At 44.1% G+C, this 23,324-nt stretch overlaps 1 protein-coding gene across 2 annotated transcripts in view; it reads left to right on the top strand.

The window, feature by feature from the left end:
* PKD1L3 (polycystin 1 like 3, transient receptor potential channel interacting) overlaps positions 1-23,324 on the top strand; it is a 232,144-nt gene that overhangs the window by 46,491 nt on the left and 162,329 nt on the right. For both annotated transcript variants that reach the window (XM_085887936.1, XM_085887934.1), the window contains exons 11-17: positions 1,323-1,702; positions 2,608-2,791; positions 3,962-4,085; positions 7,649-7,796; positions 9,032-9,226; positions 13,942-14,087; positions 20,993-21,202. In XM_085887936.1, coding sequence (XP_085744062.1) covers positions 1,323-1,702; positions 2,608-2,791; positions 3,962-4,085; positions 7,649-7,796; positions 9,032-9,226; positions 13,942-14,087; positions 20,993-21,202 — 1,387 coding nt within the window. The remainder of the gene's footprint in view (positions 1-1,322; positions 1,703-2,607; positions 2,792-3,961; positions 4,086-7,648; positions 7,797-9,031; positions 9,227-13,941; positions 14,088-20,992; positions 21,203-23,324) is intronic.

Genomic DNA, 23,324 nt, shown 5'->3' with positions numbered 1-23,324 from the left:
CCAAAACTGATCGATCTGATGTCTGAACTCTACTCTGGTTCTGAGAGTGCTGTGAAGTGTGGTGGTACCATCTCTGACTTATTTCCAGTTGTTACTGGAGTTCGTCAGGGATGTGTACTTGCCCCCACACTTTTCAGCACTTGTATGGACTGGATTTTAGGGAGGATGTCGGAGAGATCAAGCTGCGGTGCATCGTTTAGGAATTTCAAGATCTCGGACCTTGATTTTGCAGATGATGCAGTCATCTTTGCAGAGACTTTAGACATCCTCTTGGGGGCCCTCGAGGTGCTGAATGAGGAGTCGGAGCTGCTGGGATTACGGGTTTCTTGGGTCAAAACTAAGATCCAGGCTTTCGGTGACATCTTGGATGCTGCTGTCCTGTCTGTGTCTGTTTGTGGTGAGGATGTTGAGGTCGTGGAGAGATTCACTTACCTTGGCAGTGATATTCATGTCTCTGCTGGCTGTGAGTCAGAGGTCAATAGACGTCTGGGTCGGACGTGGAGAGTCATGGATTCACTGGATCATGGGGTGTGGCGCTGCCGGTACCTGTGTGGGAGGACGAAAGTCCGAGTCTTCAGGTCCTTGGTACTTCCAGTCTTGCTTTATGGATGCGAGACTTGGACTCTGACCAAGGATCTGAGACGGAGACTTAATTCCTTTGGTACCAGGTCTCTTCGGAGAATCCTTGGCTATCGCTGGTCGGATTTTGTGTCCAACGAGCGGTTGCTGAGAGAGACTCGGATGAGATTTGTTACCTGCATGGAACGTGAGCGTCAGTTGTGGCTGTATGGACATGTGGCTCGTTTTCCTGACGCTGATCTTGCTCACCAGATTCTCTCAGCGAGGGAGTCTCATGAGTGGAGGAGGCCAGTGGGCCGACCACGTGCCTCATGGTTGCAGCAGGTTGACCATCATCTCAAGGAGATGGGGATGGGCCTGGCATCTGCCTGGGGGATGGCCAGACGGAGGCCCCTGGAGTACCGGCAGAAAGTGGACGCAGCGACGCGCTGTTCTGGCACATGCTCCCATACCTGACCTGACCTATAAATGCCAAGTTGTCATTAGCTCAAAAGTTGTGTTGTTGGCCATTTTTCAAGTTTTATGTTTTTTTTTTTTAGGACACATGGATTCCGCTTTAACACAATCATAGATCTCCCTCTACTTTTGCTACCTTGCTGTCGTAAAACTTCAATGGGATGTGAAGGATGCGCAAGAGAACATTTCACTTGTTTTGAGAAATCATGGAACCACTCACATTGCAAGACTGTTCATGTTTTAGAGAGCATGCAGTTCTAAACAACTATTTGCTTCTTGTCTTGTAGTTTCCTGCACTTTGAATGGCAAGTGGCAGTTGCATCTGGTGACAACCTCACAGATATGGAGCTGAACAGCCAAACCATCACGAACCGCTCTGAACTGCTTATCCCGTCCTCGGCATTCTCCCCGGATGTTTACCGGGCTCGTTTCTTTGCCTGGGCAGCGGAGGAGACCGAGCCCGTGACTTCAGTGGCACCTCAGAGAATTGAAATAGGGCAGGCTGAGGTGTTTTTTAAGGTTGTTGCAGCACCCTTGCAGGCAACGATCGAGGGTGGCTCAGTGCGGAGGATTGGTGCTGGATCTGAAATCATTATGGATGGATCAAGCTCAAGAGATCCTGATGCCGGTGCCGTTCCAAGTCAACTCAACTACACCTGGTCATGTGGTACATTCTGGAGTTAAATAATTTATGCTAAAGCCACATGCAATGCTCCGATACCTATTTTCTGGTTTTACCTGTGTATCAATCGATGGAACACTGTTGGGTTGTTGTTTTTTCCCCCCACCTCATCTGGTCGACACGTGACACCATTTGACAAATTTTTAGTTTGCTCATAAACATTTTGTGTAGTTGCTCGCACTGCTGCCCAAAATCCCACCAAATGGCTAAATATCTATTCATATTTAACCCCATCTAGTGAAATTCTCAAAATTCCGAATGACTGCTCACCTCCACTGATTTGTTCCTCTTTTTCCCACCTGTGGAAGCAGCTACCACATTCTCTTCAATCTTCACCATTGAGAGACGGGACCAAAAACAGATATATAACATACTTCAAAACATTGTGGATGGGTTATGACAAAACTAGGTGGATGAGTTGGTTCGGTGACAAAAACAAGCCGATTCGATTTTGGTTCAGATCCGGATCCAGATTCGACCTGTCAGTGGGATAAAAAATGTAAACTGTTCAGCCGAGAGGATGTATGCGCTCCACCGAATGCTGTACCGAGTCCAGTTGTAAATGCTTTTTTGCATTGGCTGATCAACACGCTTGCTTGTATCAAATCCTCATGATGGAAATGTCCAACAGGGGGCAAATCAGTATATTATAAACCCATGCTTATATTAACATACAATTACCATAAATAGTTTTTTAAATTTTAATTTGACTTCCCATTACTTCATTTTCTAAGTAATTGGCAAGGCAGCAACATGACAGGCAGAATAATATTGCCACTTGTAAAATAGTAAATAATGAAAATAAAGTGACAAATACAAAAGCTATGTGAAGAGCGATTGGATTTACATTATCTGATCTTATCATGAGCATTTTTTTTGGTTTCTTTCAGATAAGTGCCCAGAAAGTTGTCTCGACAATCGACACCGGGCTCGTCTCACTCTAAAGGATGGCTGTCTGACGGCAGGGTCAGAGGTCATTTTCAGACTAACTGTCTCTAGCACAGACAAACTGAGTGCTCAAGCAGAACAGCGATTGGTGGTTTTGTCTGGCCAGGTGCCCGATGTATCAATCCAGTAAGTACAGCAACCAGATTTCGTTCTTCCTGCAATTAAACCTTTCCATCAGACCCTACATTCCTTGTTCATTATGCCACCCCTCCCCCCCCCCTGCCGAGAGGACAGGGGGAGGCTTATATCTACAATTAGTGTCCCCAGTTTTACGTGGTATGTTAGAGTTTCTTGGAGCCCCTGGAGCATTAAGACTATTTCGGTTTTTTTTTTCTGGCAATGCCCGAGCTGTATCTCGGAGCCGGCTGGGACTTTTGGAATGAAATTTTGTATCAATAATGAGACTAAAAAGTGCAAGGGGTTGACATGTTTTTGACCTTGATCTAATTTTTAAGGTCATGACCCAATTATAGGCATTTTAACATTTTCACCATAAGTCGACTAAGATTTGTCCAATCTGAACAAAATTGCCCTTTCTCGATAGCCGAGAGTAAGGTTATTTTACACTTAACTTACATCATCATCCCTCTGGGTTAAAGGTTAAGGTCAAATGCCAGTCTGAAAAAAACTACTTTTTTGTCATCGCTCAATTTTTCCAATGCAGAATATCAAAGACCGCTTGGCCTTACAATATGTTATTGTACCAGAATAATGTGCCTGCGCTGAAGTTGTGCACCTGATATTTCATTAGTGTCCTTGACCTACTTTTTTCGGATTGTGACCTCATTAACAAAAAACACGTTTTTGATCATAACTTGAATAATTTTCTCCAATTTTCATGATGTTGAGTCGTTTGGATTGATCAGAGATGGGGCAATATTTTCTTAACTTACCTAAATGTTGAAGGTCAAGGTCATATGGCAGTCTGAAAAAGAATATGGCCATCATTGGATCACGGGTGCCAGGGAAGGCTAACCCTTGGTGACCGTTTTGTGATCGCAGATATCTAGTTTAGTATGCTATTCTTGTACAGTCAACGTAGATTTGACTGTCAGAGCGGTGGAAAAAAAAAGATGAATCCTCACTTACAAGTCTCGCACTAAGCTGTGCTTTTCCATATTGCACAACGATAATGTTTTACTCTGACAACAACCTTCAATGTTCTTTGAGATGCTTTCGCTCATCTTCTATTCAGTGGGCAAATCCTTCACGCCCCAAGGAGATTTGCAAACATAGTATTCTGGAAGCATTTCTTTGCGCCTGCCTTGCCATGTGATTGTTCCCAATGTCCCATAGGTGTATAGAAAACTGCGTTAGCTGGGTGGTACCTGCAAAGCGATTGGTGCTGATGGCCAAATGCAACAACTGTACCACTCAGATTTACTACTACTGGTCTCTGCGCCAAGATGTTGGAGACCAGGTGAGATCGGCCAAGGAGCACTTGAGTTGTATTACAGTGGGCTAAGGACATTGATGAATGCTTTTGTCATAATCTTTCACATTATTGCAAATTAAGACTGACAGTGATCATAATAAGGTTGGGAAAAACGAGAACATGGTTTTATTAAATTAGCTTTGTTTGGCAAGTTGCATTTGAATTTAACAGAATATCTCATAAGAGTTATTACTCGAATGATGGCAGTTTGGGAGGGAAAGCATCGAGGAAAGAGGAACCCATGCAAGTTTTCAGTCTCACCAAAATTAAATGGATAATTAATTCCAAATGATAATGGGAACGATAGGTTTTATCAACTAAAAGTTTTCATAGGTATACTAACTGCTGCAAGCCTGCAAGGAGTTCCGATGCCTGCACAGTTCCAGTTGAGACCACTTGTGCTGAAACGCTTCTACACGCCGACGCATGGCCACCTTTTACGATGTGCTCTCAAATTTTACGTAATTTTCTTCTTTTTTATTAGTGCCAAACATCGTCACTACTATCGTATACGACTGCCAGCAGCTATGAGACATCAAACCGAGAGATAATGAAGTGACTTTTCGTTTGAATGTGGATAAAAATGACGTTGTTTACCAAATGCCTGAGAACAGAGGACTTCGCCGTTCACGCAAATGGGGGAAAAGAGGCGTCTTGGTAAGACTACGCCGCCATTCATCTCGACCACCACTCCCTAATATTCACCTTGCTAATCTCCACGGACAACAAACTTGATGTTTCCTACATACAACCACATGACAATACCACAACAGCACTTCATGAACTTTCGGATGTTATTTTTCGCGGAAAAAAGACTGCTACTCTGATGCCGTTTCAGTCGTTGCTGGATATTTCAGCCATTGCAACCTCAAGAAGGTGCTTCCCAAGTATTTTCAACACGTCACACATCCAACAAGAGGCAATAAGACTTTAGACCACTGCTATACAACAATCAAGGGTGCTTATCATTTGGTATCTCATCCTCACTCGGGTAGATCCGATCATGCTTCAGTTTTCATGATAGCAGCATATAAACAGGAACTCAAAGCCTGTCAAAAGGACCATGCAGTGCTGGTCAGAAGAATTCATTGCTCAGCTCCAAGGATGTTTTGAGACAACAGACTGGAATGTATTGAATTACTCATCTGATGATCTGGATGATTACACGGACACTGGTTATCCATTACGTGAAGTTTTGTATCAAAACCTATGTTCCATCGAAATCGTCCGGAGCTACCCCAACCAAAAGCTGCGGTTCAACAGGGATATTCATGATAAACTCTGGGCGAGGGGTGACACATTTGTAGCAGGTGAATAATCTATGTACAAAAGAATGTGCAATGACCTAGAGAGGGCCATCAAGGCTGCCAAGCGGCAGTGCAGCCACAAGCTGGATGATCAATTCAATGAGAAGGATGACACTCTAAACAAGTTCTACTGATGTTTCGACAAGGTCAATACTGAACCATGCCACCTAACTCGTGAAATTGATTCTGAGGCTGCCGTTCTGGAAGGCTCTCAGTCCGATGTAAGACTTTCACTCGGATCAGGTCAGGTCAAATATGGGGGCACACGCTGGAGCAGCGTGTCGCTGCAACCACTTTCCGCTGGTGCTCCAGGGGCGTCCATCCGGCCATCCTCCAGACAGATCCCTTGCCCATCCCAATCACCTCGAGATGCCGATCAACCTACTGCAACCACGAGGCACGTGTTCAGCCCATTGACCTCCTACACTCACAAGGCTTCCTCACTGAGAGAATCTGGTAATCAGGATCAGCATCAGGAAAACAAGCCACATGACCATACAGTTGCAGCTAATGCTCACGGACCATACAGGTAACAAATCTCATCTGAGTCTCTCTTTGCAACCGCTCGTTGGACACAAAGTCTGACCAAGGATTCTGGCAATAGGATTCTGTGATAGCCAAGGATTCTCCGAAGCGACCTGGTACCAAATAAGTTAAGTCTCCATCTCAAATCCCTGGTCAGAGACAAGTCTCACATCCACAGAGCAAGACTGGAAGCACCAAGGATGTAAAGACTCGAACTTTCATCCTCCTGCACAGGTACCGGCAGCACCACACCCCATGATCCACTGAATCCATGACTCCCCAGACCCGACCCAGACGTCTAGTGACCTCTGGTTCACAACATGCGGTGAGTGAATATCACTCCCCAGGCCCGACCCAGACATCTATTGACATCTGGCTCACAACATGCGGTAAGTGAATATCACTTTAAATATCATATGAATATCACTGCCAAGGGAAGTGAATCTCTTCCTGACCTCAACATGCTCACCACAAAGAGGTACAGACAGGACAGCAGCATCCAAGATGTCAATGAAAGACTGGATGTTAGTTTTGACCCAGGAAACCTGTAATCCCAGCGGCTCCGACTCCTCATTCATGAATCTTGACTTTTACATGTTTGCTTTTATATTTGGTCAAATTATACTTTTATTTGAGAGCACTCATATTCATAGAATTCCAATGTCCTTTCTGTGATTTTCATATGTGCTACATATGGCAATAAAATTATCTGTAATCTGGTGGTCGAAATGTTGGACCTGAACGCTGTCTACCAGGCAATTATACGAATCGGTGGGGCCTCCATTTTTGAACATGCCACAACAATATTTTTTGTCCGAAGTATTTGTCACTTCATTCTAAATTGCTACTGGAATATAAATGAACATGGCCCACCATGTTCTGCTCTACTTATTTTGGCGCAAAATTAAGGTTTTTCACTCCACAGTGATAAAGTTTTTCACTGACCCACTCTGATGGTACCTCTTCCATTCCACAAAACTTCCTTGCACGTGACAGCTTGACCATAAAAGTTCCCTCAACTCTTCCAAGCACCTTTTCCCTCAAGTGAGGTACAGTTTTAATGCGTCATATATATAACTTCGTACCGCCATACACTACTCGTGTTAAAGTGGATTTATATGCACTTGCCTTGAGCAACATAAGTCTTTTTATTTCACAAATTCAAATGTTTGGTTTCACATTGTGAGTTTGGTTTTGACTGCAACAAATGAATGAAAGAGTGCTGCTCCTATAAAATAATCTACACAGGAAACTTGACCCCAATAATTTCCACAACTATCATTACCTCCACCACCGAAGGTGGACAGAGGTTATGTTTTAACCCTGTCTGTCTGTTTGCCTGTTTAACTGTGAGCATGATATATCAAAAAGTTCAGACAGATTCGGATGAAATTTAGGGGACAGATTGGGTGTCTGCCAAGGTCGAATCGATTCGATTTTGGTGAAGATCAGAATCCGGATACTATAATTTTTTGGATGATGCTTCACCATTGAGAGAAAGGGCCAAAAACGAACAACATCAACGACTGTACTTTACAATGTTATACCCATCCATACATTTGCCAGTTTTGTACAAAACCAAATTCGCATGTGCACAAACAACTGTGTTTGTTAATCCTACAAAAATAATTATGAACTGTTTGTCTTGAGGTTTGTATTTTGGTTCAACTGTCGTATGAAGCCAAATTACTGCACTGCCTAATTGTTGTTTTCCAGAACGACTCATTGCCTACAGCAGTGACAATGCAGGAGCAGGAATTTGAATGGGGAGCTGCGAGTACCACAGGACGCGAACAGGTCTTCCTTGCTATCAGGCCCAATGGGCTTGCTACTTTGACTGGCCACCTTGTTTTCAGAGTCACAGGTTAGTGCCATTATTAGTCTTACCCCAAAGGGGTTGTGAGACTATTGCAACGCGCCTGTCTGTCTGTCTGTCTGCGTGCGTCCACATCGATATATTTTTGCGTAAATTATTTTCTCTGCAACTGTCTGTCCGATCGATGCGGAAATTTAAACATAGGAAGGACTCCCCATTATATTTTGATAACTGTGACATCATAGGTCACATGGTATGGTTACTACATTGGATTAAAGGAAACATTTGGACATCATCTCCAAAACCGTTCAATGAAAAAAATTGAAACTTGGCATGTGTCATCAACTTCCCATGGGGTATACAGCATGACAACGATGACATCATCGGTGAAGTAGTATTCCAGCCATAATTGGTTGAATCTAAATCCTTATCCGAAAAAAAATGAAACTTCATATATCTGATATATGACCCGATGTGAGTAAGTAAATTTATGACGTCATCAGTCACGTGGTCTGGTGGCCATATTGGATTGAAAATAAAAACGTTAAAAAAAATCTTCTTTTCCAGAACCGGGAAACACATCAATGCGAAACTTCATACATATGATTGACGAGCCATTGGGGAATATTGTTTCAATTTTTTTCAAATTCGTCTTCAATGATGCAATTTCGCCTTAATGTGCACAAAAGTGGTCGTTAAATCTCCTAATAATTAATCAATAATCAATAAAGCTACAGATAATGTCAATGTATGTGACAAAATGGGGTGCATGGATGATATGGGTATATTATGGGCCATAATAATAGCGTGTTCAGTTAAAGATCAGAATGAATGCGTGAGGTGAAGCTATATGCTCTCCATCCAATGCTGTCAAAGTTGGTTTTATCTTTCATTACCAATTAACCATTTGAATATGCATTGCGTGATTTTAAAAAATTACTTGTTCATTCCCATATTTATTTTAGTTCTGTGAAAATATTTCCAGATGAAAATATTTTATGACTGTGTGACTGAGTTAAATTGCAGATGATTTTTTTTTTCTTTTGGTGGAAATGCTTTTGCATGAGAAGATTCCTCTAGAAGTTCATTTGGAAGAGTTATTGAAGTAAACTTGCAGTTTGTGATGTTATAACATTTGTTAGTTTACAAATGCAGGGTTTTTTTACTAATAATAATAATAATAATAGCAGTCAGCACATAAGGGCATTAAACTTCAAGTGTTTCTGAATAACATCCACTTATTTTCTAACCCTGCTTCCACCCATCCCCTCCCTCCACTTTAGTGACAACCTCACAGGGAGAACTGACATTTTCAGAATGGTCTGCGCAGTTACCTTCCCGACCGACAAAGGGTCACTGCTCGGTGCTGCCCTCAAGGGGCCGCAGTCTCAGCACCCTCTTCACTGTGGCCTGCAATGGCTTCTCTACAGTGATGCCACCCCTTACTTACTGCATTACAGCTGGGCAAGGTGATGATGGTAAGATCAGGTAATTATTTTGAGAATTTCATAAATGGACACTCATCCTTAGTTTATGAAAAAGCCTATCACTGACGGAAGAACAATGGATGAGTGAACTGCATAAAAACTCAAAGCCAATTGGAAAGTAGCATCACTTCAAAGGTATTTAGAGTGAAACATAAAATATAAATACGAAAAATATGTTGAAGATTCACTTGGGAATTGCATCTTTTTAAAATCATAGTTTATTCAAAACTTTGTGCTCTTATAAAAGGCAATAAAATATCGTTTGGAAAGGCTGTTTAAACTTTTAGCATTTTATTAAATGCTTGATGACCTGAAGAGTTTGTTGAAAAATTTAGATATTGCAGCCCAAGTGGTTACAAGATGTGTCTGCACCCAAAATGGAATGGATGATTTCACTTGTTATGTGGTGTGATTCACTGCACAAGGAAAACCTTTAATGTTTGAAGCCTCCTCTACCCATTGTTCTTGGTGAAATATGTTCGCTTCAATTATGTCATTCATGGTGGACATACACACTCTCAAAATGTTTCAACCTGGATTTAAGTTTGGAAGAAACAATAATTACCTCCACCACCTATGATGAAGAAGGTTATGTTTTCACCCCTCTCTGTCTGTTTGTTACTTGCAAAATCGATGATTTATTAAGTACCTGTATATTAGTTAGTCGATTTTGTTATTCTGTCTGTCTGCCCGTCTGTCTGTCTGATTGTCACCTACAGGTCACAATTATCAACCGATTTTACGAAACTTCACCAAGTGGTAAAGTTTGGCATAAAGAAGAAGCCTATTGTTTTTGAGGTCAAAAGATCGAAAGGTCAACAACTTCATTGAGATTTCTAAAATCCTCAATTTTCATCCGATTGACTTGAAATTTGAAGAGGATTTATATTTCAGGTCACTGAATTCAACCCCCAATTATTTTGGAGGTCGACATGGACGAAAAGGTCAACATAGGCCCAAGGTCAACAACTAAGGTGGTATTTATAAAATCCCAATTTTCATCCGATTCATTTGAAATTTGAAGAAGATTTATAATTCAGGTCACTGAATTCAACCCCCAATTATTTTGGAGGTCGACATGGACCAAAAGGTCAACATAGGCCCAAGGTCAACAACTAAGGTGGTATTTATAAAATCCCAATTTTCATCCGATTGATTTGAAATTTGAAGAGGATTTATATTTCAGGTCACTGAATTCAACCACCAATTATTTTGGAGGTCAACATGGACCAAAAGGTAAACATAGGCCAAAATTCTAAAATTGTCAATTTTCTTCCGATTCACTTGAAATTTGAAGAGAAGTTGCATATTTGGTCATTTAATTCAACCAGCAATTATTTTTGAGGTCAAATTTGTTTTATGGATTTTGCAAGTATCGTGCTCTGCATGATGTCTTCTTCTTGTTTGTTTGTTGGGTAGTCGATCGAATCGAAAAAAAAATTCTAAAAAAAACTTTTTTTGAGATTTTTTTTTTCCACTCTTATTGTCGGGTTTTCCGTCTGTCGTGTGTGTGTGTGTGTGTGTGTGTGTGTGTGTGTGTGTGTGTGTGTGTGTGTGTCTGCAACGCGAGGCTCCACAGCACAAACCAGCAAACCGATTTCGATGAAACTTGGCGAGCAGGTGCCATATGAGCTGGGAATGTGCACGTTTGAGTTTCGTTGAAAAGCAACAATCATAAAAAAATTATTTTTTCGAAAATCAAAAATCGGCTTCCAGGCTTTTATGCGCACTATAATCAACCTCTTTGTCAAAATTTCCAGCCGGATCCTATGAAAACTGTCAGAGAAGATAGACTTTGAATGAACCCTGGTCGAAAACAATAAAAAAAACGAAGTTCGTTATATCTCAGAGACTATGAGTCAGATGTACATAAAACTGGTATGGTAGGTTCATGGTATGTCCTAGTTATGTGACAAAGAACCGTTGCTATGGACCCCTCCGTTGCCGAGCAACGGCCGAAAAACCTCGAAATGTGGGGTATTTTAACGAACAAACAATCTGCAGCATTAACCCTTGAAGCTCGAATCATGAATTTTCTTGTGCTTAATCCTCAGGTCATTCCCCATCGAACGGGCCCATCACGTCAGGTTCTATTGGGTAGTTGACTACACATGTCCGCCTACCGGCTTGTTTGTTTGTTTGTTTGCCTGTGCACAGGATATCTTAAAAAGTTGTGGACGGATCTGGGTGAAATTTTGTGGACAGGTTCAGTGTGTGAAAAGGACGAAATGATTAGATTTTCGTGAAGATCCGTATACGGATCTGACTACAATAATTTTTTAGGTGATTCTTCACCATTAAGAGGGGAAAAAATGATATATAGCACGATATCTCAAAAAGTTGTGGACGGATTCGGATGAAACTTGGTGGACAGGTTGGGTGTGTGACAGGGAAGAATTCATTCAGTCTTGGTGAAGATCCGAATCCAGATCCGACTACTAGAATTTCTTAAGTAATTCTTCACCATTGAGAGACAGGGCTCAAAAACGATAGCATGATATTTCAAAAATGTTTTGGGCCAGATATGTTCTTATGGATCAGGCATTACGGGGTGGAGGTACAGTATGTTGTCTACCGAGTGCCCTTCTAGTTTTCATCGTGACGATAGTGATCTAGTTATGTAGCTCGTCAAGTCATGGCCTGGTTTTGGTGACATTTATGATCAGATTTATCATGATTATATTATCCATATATGGGCTGGCAGTGTGCAGTGATTTTTTTGACCCCCACCCCTCCGACAAAGTCAGAGATGGGGGACATTAAAATGAGCTCCTTCCGACCGATCATCCGTCCATATACTTTGGTGTACATGATATTTCCAAAACATTTGAACATTTAGCTTTCGTATTACACAGATATATTCCCCATACCACACAAAAGGTGGGGGGACCTAGAGTATCAGCTCCTTGTTTTAATGCGTAATCGAGGCTCGTGGAAGAGCAAGAGCAGAATGGAAGGGAACAAAATGGAAAGGGGAAAACACCAACAGCAGAGTAGAAGTGACAGTGAGAATGAGATCAAGGGGAGGGAGAAAAGGGCAGATGGGGATGAACAAGCTGCTCACAAGCTGAATGAAGCAGCAAGAAGAGGAAGGGAAGGGCGAGGATAAAACAAAAGCAACGGTAGAGTGCATATCTCTGCCCAGTTGAACAATTTAGGATTTGTATTCCATCAATAGGCCGGACCTGTATCCAAACCTTAACCAAAATCGATTCAGCTTGTTACTGTCATCTGTCCAACTCATCCACAAACATTTGTCATTATCCATCCACAATTTTAGAAACATTGCCCTATAAAGGGTATATCATTTTGGCAACATCTCTCAATTGTGAAGAATCCCTTCAAAGATAATAAAATTTCTCAGATCAAAATCTGGATCTTCACCAAAATTGAATTAATTTGTCCTTGTGACACTCCCAACCTGTCTACCAAATTTCATCCAAATCCGTCATCAACGTTTTGAGATATCCTGTTCACAGACAAACAAATAGGGGTGAAAACATAACACCCATCCCCTTCGGTGGCAGCAGTAACAAAGCAACTGACAAATAACAAATGAAAAGAGGTGAGGGAGAGGGGGGGGGACACAATAACCTGGAAAAAAAAGGAGTGCTTGGGAATGGGGTCATTTGGGGTAGAAGAGATCATAGTATGGATGAGGGACGGCCTTTATGTCGTGGTGAACAGCTGCCTTGAAGCTCTGGAGTGAAGAATAGGACTGAACAGACTAGGTAGGTTGATTCCACAGGTGAGAGAAAAGAGGAATGAGTGGACGTGAGCAGTGAGATTGAATTTGCAGGTAAGCAAAATAAACATGGAACCGGAAAAGACAATACCAAGGGAGAGACACCAATGAAGCGGGAATATCCTGTGGGAGGAAGGATTCAGTTGAGCAGCAATGTTAGATTTACCAGTGGCAGCTTGAATTGAGAGATACTGAATGTCAAATTGGAGCGAAGACCTCAGATGTTGGAGGTCCACAGAGTTATGGATGGGGGAGGAGGTGCTGTTGGCAGGGAGTAGGAAAGAGGGGAGGAGGTGAGGGAGCATGGAGAGGGGGAGGCGGGAAGATGTGGGGTGAGCATGGAGGGGTTGGGGTGCTGGAGAAGCAGAGGTGGGGGGTGGGGGAGATGGCCGAGAGGTATACGTAAGTCTCTAAGATTTTAACTTTAATTTGAATCTCGACACAATTATAAACTCTCACCCTGGTGTTTCGTATAAAAGGGTGAAGCATCATTTTGTGCGCCATCCATAGGATGCATGTTAAGCCGGAGGACCCCTCTGCCAGCACTGTTTAATGGTGGACATTACAGATCTGTCACGAAGAGTAGGCAGGCAAGTGATAGGCCACATACTGCGAGTAGCAAGATTACAAGTTATAATTATCACCAAATTTAATCATAAAACTGTGTGTAGTAAGTGGACTCGCTATTTTTATTTTAGGTTCCTCCACTCCATGTTAGATTGCTTGCTATCTGAGTGTGTTGTTGCTGTCTGGCTTTGAGCTTCTGCACAATAGGCTAATTCACCAGATAGTTTGCATAATTCATGTGAATAGGTGACTGACTACCAAAGGCAATCATTACCATTATACATACAATCGTATCTGAGCATTTGGGTTTTCAAAAGCATGCAAATTGCATCGGGTCATTTATCATTGTCAATTGTACTTTCATAATCTCATTCCCTTTACTTTCTTCCAATAGCTGTCTTGCTGAATTGTGGCCGAGAGGCAGTTGTCACCTCCATTACTCTGCCTCCTGGCGATGCTGTCGCCAACAATAATTTGGATCTTACTGTCAAGGCAACTGACAGTCTGGGGGGTTCCATATTTCACAAGCTCTCCGTCATAGTAAGTGTGATGTGATAGACAGCTTGTTTTCTCACATTAATTATCCCATGATTGCACTGATCATTCAGAATTTTGGTGTTTTCATGCTGAAGACTCTTCATTATTTGATGATCTTCCAAATCTAACCTTTTTTTGGCTGTTGTAGTTATTGCATCAGATGTTGTGGATCTATGTAGATGTGAGTGCTGGGGGATAAAACCAGAGCTATGTATACCTGAATTGGTTGAGCTCGAGGATTTATACAGACAGTACGTACAATATATATATATATATATATATATATATATATATATATATATATATATATATATATATATATATATATATATATATATATATTCATGGTTTTGAACTCCACCGTCTGCCCTGTACCTTCACCCAATTATCTGCTGTCGGAAAGGTAATCATCGATTTGCTTGGTTGATAAAAACTTTGCCATGGCTACGTATTACGTTGAACTCTCTCGAGTTAGGAACTTCAAAAGCTTTGACTCTTTTTGGCTCCAAATGGAAGAACACAAAATGTTGTTTATTCAGAAATCTTGCGTTGACACTTTCAAAAGCTGCAGATTGACTCGCTACCATACGACTGTCCAACACTGCAGCCAAGAGAAGTGAGTGTGAAAATCCAGAAACCCGACAACTTAAACAATCATTAGGCGGAGGCAAAATAGACGGTCAGAACAAGCCTTTCGATCTCATGAGCAGGTCCAGAACAAGCCTTGTAAGTCTGTGGGAAGGAAGGGTGTTGGTAGTGATGGGACTTGAAATACCCATTCACATTTCTGTCACTGGTGATGGATACTTTTGCATAATGTATATTTTTTTAATTAAAAAAAAAAAGGAAAGAGGCTCATCCAAACCAAAAACTAGCTTGATCTACTTTGCTAATCTAATAATAACAACAAGAATGACCACACTGTGGTCACAACCTGTGACACAAAATGTATATTTTTCACCTCCTCTGTCCACTTGACTCCCTCATCCTTGAGGTTGAATGGCTGAGCTTGCATTCTCTAATCCAGGGGTCGGGAACGTTTTTGACTCAGAGAGCCATTAAAGCAAAATATTTGGAAATCTATTTCAGTGAGAGCCATATAATATATTTTAAGACTGAATTCAACTAAATGTGAGTATAATAAGCCTCTGAATTTATTCTTTTAAATAATGTTGTTATAATACTCACCATTCATGGGACTTCTGGTGCTGCATGGATTTGCTGATGGCTTTGTAGTCTGGTTGGTACTTGGTGAGGTTAAGCTTCATGTAAGCGTTGAGGCTTTCATCCGTTAGACGTGATCGTAGGTTGGACTTGATGTTTTTAAGATGTGAGAATGACTGCTCACATGCATACGTAGATCCAAATAAGGTCAAGACAGCAATACTCACACGCTGCAGTGTGAGGTATGTGACAGGAAGCGCGTTCCAAGTTTTGATAATCAGCTCGTCTTCGGGTTGAAGTTTTTTCATTTCTGTCCACATGTGCTTGCTCGCCAACTCTGCTTTCTGTCGTGCGATTCCTTCCAAATCTTCATTCAGTGACTTGAACTTCTTCACCCACATGTCTGAGGCCTTCAGGTCAGCCACTTCTGCTTCAAAATCTCTGACGGAGACACCAGGAATGTAACTCAGGTCGGCTGTGTTCAGTGAACACTCGTTTGGATGGGTGATGAACTTAAAAAGACGAGTGTGCTCACGAAATTCTCCAAAGCGTGCTTTGAATGACTGTAGGAGACTGGATGTGAAGCCAGCTCACTGGTGGAGATCAAAGTTTTGAGTGGGCTCACTTGCTGGCCATGCATCTTTAAATTGTCTCAGTTTTTCAAAATGTAGTAAACGACCTGTTTCAAGATCCATGATAAAGAGCTCCAGCTTGTTTTCAAAAGCAAACATGGCTTGTTGAAGGGATAACACTATTTCCAATGCCTTGCATTTTCACGTTGAGCTCGTTCAGATGTTCAGTCATATCCACAAGATAGTAAAACTTGAGGAGCCACTCAGTTTCGGCTAGCTCAGGATGCTCAATCCCTTTCATTTCAAGGAAAGTCCGGATTTCGTTGAGGCAAGCCGCAAAACGGCTAAGCACCTTCCCTCTTGACAACCAACGCACATTGCTGTGCAAAAGCAGACCGTGATAGTTATTTCCAACTTCATCCAGCAGTGTTTTAAACTGGCGACCATTTAAGGCTCGGGCAACAATAAAGTTGATCACACGAATGACCAGCGACATCACTTCGCCAAGCAGCCCATCACACATCTGAGCACAAAGTGCCTCCTGGTGTAGAATGCAATGGAAACTTAGGATGGGTCTATTTTCATGTTCACGGAGAAGCGCCACAAATCCTTTGTTTTTCCCCACCATACACGGAGCACCATCAGTACACACCGAGATAAGTTTATCCATTCGTAGATTTTTTTTCTTGAGCGAACTCCATGAAAGACTTGAATAAATACTCACCTCTTGTGGACCCTTTTATTGGCAGAACAGCAAGACTTTCTTCGCGCAGTGTATCACCAGCAGCATATCTTGCAATCACACTGAACTGCGACAAATGGCTTATGTCTGTTGACTCATCCAAAGCCAGGGAAAAGAACGGCGCTGTATTTATGTCCTTCACTTGCGTTTCCTCCACTTGGTTTGCCATCATGATGGTACGATCATGAACAGTTCTTGCCGACAGAGGCATGTCTTGTATCCGTTTGATTATCTTGTCTTTGTTCGGAAGATCATCAAAAAGTTCATTGGCGACATCCAGCATGAACGTTTTTGCATACTCGCCATCTGTGAATGGTTTTCCGTTCCTCACTATTGCTAAAGATCCAGCAAAGCTGGCGGAATTATAGTCACCTTGCCGGGTCCATACGCGGAGTTGCTGCTGGCTGGCTTGGACCCTGCTCAGTAGCTCTTGGCACGCTTTCTTTCTGCTGTCTCCCGCAGGGTATTTTGATGCAAAGGTAGCATGGCGCGTGTCGAAGTGCCGCTTTATATTCAACCGTTTCATCGATGCAATTTTGTCATTGCAAATTAGACACACCACAGAACCTGCTCTCTCCACAAAGGCGAATTCTTCAGCCCATTCGTACTGAAATGTACGATACTCCTCATCTTTTTTTTTTCGCCATCTTCTTCGTCGAAGGGTTAGCTTTGAGCAAATGAGAGAGAGGGAGATGTTGACCCAAGTGAGTCTGGCTGGCCTGCGCACGGGCTGACATACTCGAGAGGTGCGGCGCGGCCGGCCGACTCTGGGATGCTGTCGCCTCAGCGGTGGCGCGTGATTGGTCGAGATGAATTCCGTGACGCGTCTCGGCGGCGGCATGTCATTGGAGGAACCGAAATCACTAGTCGCCTCAGCGGTGGCGCGTGATTGGTCGAGAAGAATTCCGTGACGCGTCTCGGCGGCGGCACGTCATTGGAGGAACCGAAATCACTACTCGCGTCGGCCGCATGACTGGACGAAACAAAAACCGCTTCAGGCAATTCGGAGGTGTTTTTTCTTCTCTCCTTCTGCCAAGTTCAGCCCTGCACGTGAATGAAGCACGACACCATTCAAACTATAGGTAAAGCTTCTGCGAGAAATATTGGGCTTTCCAAGTTTCAAACTCCAATTTTATCTGCGAGCCAGATGCAATCATCAAAAGAGCCATACCTGGCTCGCGAGCCACACGTTCCCGACCCCTGCTCTAATCTGTCTCATTAACCTTGTGCCGTGTCTGTCCCAAGTTCCCATGTGAATGAAAAAGATTAGATAGACAAGATTCACCGTGATTCCGAACAGGGGATTTACTTTACATGTGTTACCTCATTTTTGTCGTGTGTGTGTGTGTGTGTGTGTGTGTGTGTGTGTGTGTGTGTGTGTGTGTGTGTGTGTGTGTGTGTGTGTGTCCCTCTTTTTCCTCTCCCTCTCTGCTGCCCTCCCATTCTCTCTATCATAATAAACATTTTCTTCGTAATGACCTGTACGTGGTCATTCGAGGTACAAGACTTCACCATTAAGCGTGAGATTAAGGATCCGTCACTCCTTGGGTATTGTTTCCCTGGTTTCTGTATATGCTCTGATGAGGCGAGTGATCTCACCGTGAAGGATGCATTCTATGCCACGCTCAAGGCTGTGATTTATCAGTGTCCCAGACGAGATACTCTTTGAGCCTTGAGAGATTTCAATGCATCGACTGGAACTGATAGGGATGGTTATTAGACGTGTGTTGGTCCCCATGGGTCTGGAACTGTAAACCAGAATAGCATTAGGTTCCTTGATTTTGCAAGAAGTCATGGACTTAGGGTGGCCGGTTCATGGTTTCAGTGCCCACAAGCTCATCGCTGGACTTGGTATTCCAACGCTGGCGGTGTGGCAAAGGAGATTGTCCTTGTGCTCATTGACGGTCGTTGGAGGATGATCCAGAGCTGCAGGGTCTACCAGAGTGCTAAATTCCTCAATACTGACCACAGGCTTGTTGTAGCAACTCTGAAGTTGCAGCTTAAATCTGGGAGAGTCGTACCATCCCAGCCTCAGCTGGATGCTGGTGAGCTCAAGGAGAAGAGGGTAGCTGAGGAGTTTGCAAACAGGGTGAGTGGAGATTTGGGAGGTCTGGGTACTTTGGGGGATGCTGAAGAGTTGTGGAGTGCCTCAAAGACCACCATCCTTGATGTTGTTGGTTTATGTCTTGGAACTCACTGGAGGGCGAAGAAGAATTTTGTCTCTCGAGGGACACTGGATACCATTGACCAGAGTCGCAGGGCCAGGCTTAATGGCAGAGCTGAGCTGTTCAGGGAGATGAGTCGTAAAACTGTACGTGCACTGAGGGTGGACAAGGAGGCCAAGGTGCGAGGAATCTGTGAGGGAGCAACACCTGTGGTCAAGTGATTCTCAACCTGCTTGCAGGTTAATTCATGCCTTGCGTTCCTCCAAGCTAGAGGTAAATAGATGTCTGGGTCGGGCCTTTGGAGTCATTAATTCACTGGATCATGGGGTGTGGCACTGCCGGTATCTGAGCAGGAGAATGAAAGTCCCTCAGTGTAGTGCAGTTAGAGAGGAGATTGGTGAGCTCTTGACAGAGGAGTTCGAAGTGAAGGCTGATCCACCAGCTGTCGAGTTGAATGTCAGGGAAGTGACTAGCTCTATTGCTGACCCTCCAATCAGCTGTGATCCACCTTCGTTTGTGGAAACAGGCTGCGGTGAACCGGTTGAAATGGGGTGAAGCTCCAGGGATCTGTGGCATCCATGCTGAAATTCTCAAGTTGGTGGAAATGCTGCACTCGTGTCGTTGCATGCAGTTCTGTGCTCTGCCTGGCACACAGGCATCATCCCAACTGAGTGAAAGAGGGGCCTTGCTGTCCCTCCCTGCAAAAGGAAAGGTGATCACCAGGACTGCAACAACTACCGAGAGGTGCCACTGCTCTCAGTGCCGGGCAAGGTCCTTGCTCGGATAATTCTTGATAGAGTTTGCCACTATCTGCTTGAGCACCAATGTTCAGAGCAGTCAGGCTTTAAACCAGAGGTCAAAGATTGAGCGTATTCTTGTTCTTCAAGAGAGTTTTGGCAGGCGCTGCTTGCAGCCCATGTTGATCTCTGCAAAGCGTTTGATTCACTGAATCGGGATGCCCTCTGGAGGATTCTTGGTGTTTGTGGGGTGCCACCAAAACTGATCGATCTGGTGTCTGAACTCTCCTCTAGTACTGACAGTGCTGTGAGATGTGGTGATATCATCTCTGACTTATTTCCAGTTGTTACTGGAGTTTGTCATGGGTGTGTACTGGACCCCACACTTTTCAATGATTGTATGGACTGGATTCTGGGGAGGATGTTGGAGAAATCAGGCTGCGGTGCATCAATTGGGAATGTCAAGATCTCTGACCTTGATTTCGCAGATGATGCAGTCATCTTTGCAGATACTCTGGATATCCTTTTGGGGGCCCTTGAGGTGCTGAATGAGGAGTCGGAGCTGTTGGAATTACGGGTTACCTGGGTCAAAACTAAGATCCAAGCTTTCAATGACATCTTGGACGCAGCTGTCTTGTCTGTACCTGTTTGTGGTGAGGATGTTAAGGTCCTGGAGAGATTCACTTACCTTGGCAATGATATTCATGTCTCTGCTGGCTGTGAGCTGGAGGTAAACAGATGTCTGGGTCGGGCCTGTGGAGTCATGAATTCACTGGATCACGGGGTGTGGCACTGCCGGTACCTGTGCAGGAGAATGAAAGTCCGAGTCTTCAGGTCCTTGGTACTTCCAGTCTTGCTCTGTGGTTGATCAGCATATCAAGGTGATGGGGATGGGCCAGGCTTCTGCCAGGTGGATGGGCAGATGGAGGTCCCTGGAGTACCGGCGGAAAGTGGACTCAGCGACGCGCTGCTTCTCGCATGCTCCCATACCTGACTTGACATCATCGATGGTCTGCTCTGCTTTTTAATCATAAACACGTGATCTCGTGTTGTTTCAGATATGGGTGTGTGTGTGTGTGTGTGTGTGTGTGTGTGTGTGTGTGTGTGTGTGTGTGTGTGTGTGTGTGTGTGTGTGTGTGTGTGTGTGCTGGTTCTTGTCTTTGCGTTTCTGGGGCACAAACATGGCTGGGTTACTGTCCAGACTGGACATGGTGACGTGTGTGTTGCGTGATGGTGGAGTTTCTGTTGGGTACTGAAAACATGAGGGCATGGTGTTAGGGATCGAGTGTCATCGTTTGCTGCTTACGGATCGAGTGATGTTGTTTGTTGGTCCAATATGGTCTGCAAATGAAGTACTGTACTGTAATTATTTCTTCTGCACAGGCAGCACTAATTTTAAAATTAAATTTTTTTCATCAGTCACTATGTGCATCTGTTTTTACTTTTTGAAGACCACTATGCGATGAATTGACTTGTAATACCTTGTTACAGAAGCAAAGTCTATTTTAACCTATATACATGCTTACAGGTAGAAAAGCAGACCATTGACACAATGTTGGAGGATGGATCCAGCTCTTTGGACGACTTGGAAGTTCTTGCTCGCACTGAGAACCTTCCAGCTCTTACGCGCCTTGTGCAGGCCATTGTGCCTGCACTGACGGACACACCACCATCTCCTGCAGAGCCACCCTCATCTGAAGGAAAAATAAAAGATATGAAGAGGACAAAACACATTGAGGTAATACCTTTACCCCCTCCCTCCACTCCCCGATATTTTATTCATACATATCGTACTGTGCAAAAGTTGGGGTAATTTTCACCCTTGTGGTGTGATTCCCCATCAAACATTTCGGTGAAAGTCAATTGAATGTCACAGTTATCTTTAAGGATATGAAAGAAATTAGAAAATTGAAAAAGTTTTATTTTTGCGATACATATTATGTTATCATGTGCTCGAAATATCCGCTTCCCATGGAAATGGAACCAAAAGAATCACAACAAACATTGTACAGCACACGCGTGGCGCACCGTTATTTTATTCAAATCTGCGTGCCAATTTCCAACGGCATCTCACCTTGCTCATCCCTCACTCACCAAAAACTCACCACCTTGACCACCAACACCTCCCGCACACGAGAAAAATAAACCCGTACCTCCTCGTACCTCTGTATCGATACAATTCGCCACTAAACAGGGGCGTGATGCATGGCTCAGGGTACTCGGACCTCGTGATGCAGGGACGAGCAATGGACATGAGTAGCACCAACCCGCATCTCGCCGGGAGTGTCCCGGGTGGGCACGCAGGATTGATATGACCCTTATTCAGTCGCCAGAACATGGCAAGATGGGCGGCGAGGGTGGGTCACGGGAAGAGCAACCCGTGAGTTCTGTATTGAGCTCCAGGCCGTGTCACGCCAGATGTGCGAATGAGGCCACTTCCGGCCCTGGGAGCCTGGCGGGGCGTGGCTGGGGTCACTGTGGCTCAATAGAGAAGCGGGATTCAGGTCACAGCAGGTCGCTTCGGGTCGTCACCTCACCCTTCTCCTGGGGCTTATACAAGGCGGATTGCAGAGCTGTTAGCTGTCTTCTTTTCCTTTCTTCTTCGCCTCTCTACTTCACTGCTCCTCGTTGCCTCTGCCCGTCGCTGGCTCTTCGTTGCCTCTGCCCGACGCTCGCTCTTCATTGCCTCTGCCCGTTGCTGGCTCCTCGTTGCCTCTGCCCGTCGCTGGCTCTTCGTTGCCTCTGCCCGTTGCTGGCTCCTCGTTGCTTCTGCCCGTCGCTGGCTCTTCACTCGTGGTTGGTGTGTGACTGAGACATGCTTATTCTGGAGGATCAGTGCGGAGAGCACATTGCCACGAACCCTGGCAAAGTGACTAAGCCGGAAATAACGCGCCAACTCTTGAAATGAGAATGCTCAAGTGCAGCGTCCCACGGAGGTACAAGCTACACTCACAGATGCACGATGAGGCTAGGGATATTTTTGCCTCACACATTTTCTCTCCTCTCTCTCTCTCTCTCTCTCTCTCTCTCTCTCTCTCTCTCTCTCTCTCTCTCTCTCTCTCTCTCTCTCTCTCTCTCTCTCTCTCTCTCTTTCTCTCTCTCTCTCTCTCTCTCTCTCTCTCTTTCTCTCTCTCTCTCTCTCTCTCTCCACCCCTCTCTCTCAACCCCTTTGGATGCACAAAAGATCATCCATTACTGACTCGCAATCACAGTTTCCTCTGGCACGACACCGCACCCCCCATATTGCACTACACCACATCTCCCACTCCCACACCTGACACCAGTATTTCTCCCCCCCCCCCCCCTCTCCTCCAAAGCGTACTGCGTTGCTTTGGTCAGCCGACCACGCCAGGTATTGCGAGGCCATTTCCACTCATCTGCCCTCTTTCTTTCCAGCTATCTAATTTTCCTCGGGGGTGTGTGTGTGTGTGTGTGTGTGTGTGTGTGTGTGTGTGTGTGTGTGTGTGTGTGTGTGTGTGTGTGTGTGTGATGGTGCCTGTTGTAGCTTAATTTAACATTGTAAAAGTGATAATGGGATAAGTGTGCTCTGTGTCTGCTTTTGTAAGTTGCTTGCCTTTTGCCGTACCCCACAAATTCCTTGATATCCCTGCTGTACATAATAATAAACCCCATTTCCTGTGCCACATACATTTCCTCGCTTGATTGTAAATAAATGCTTGTGTGGAAATGTTCCCAGCTCGTTTTCGTCTTTTCCCTCATTGGTCAGGCATGGTTCGTATCCTAGCCGAGCCAGGACGTTATCCCCCAACGATCTGTTTTTCTGGCCGGTACATTCTTGGGCAGTTTTACGCTCTGCTGCATCTGATCCGGTAAGGTGATCTGGTTTGAACAAGGCGTAC

The sequence above is a fragment of the Eptatretus burgeri genome, chromosome 7 (assembly GCF_056783735.1).
Source record: "Eptatretus burgeri isolate ZD-2024b chromosome 7, Ebu_testis_v1, whole genome shotgun sequence".
In the NCBI taxonomy this organism is placed as follows: domain Eukaryota; kingdom Metazoa; phylum Chordata; class Myxini; order Myxiniformes; family Myxinidae; genus Eptatretus; species Eptatretus burgeri.
This window is presented reverse-complemented; position numbering and strand designations above follow the sequence as displayed.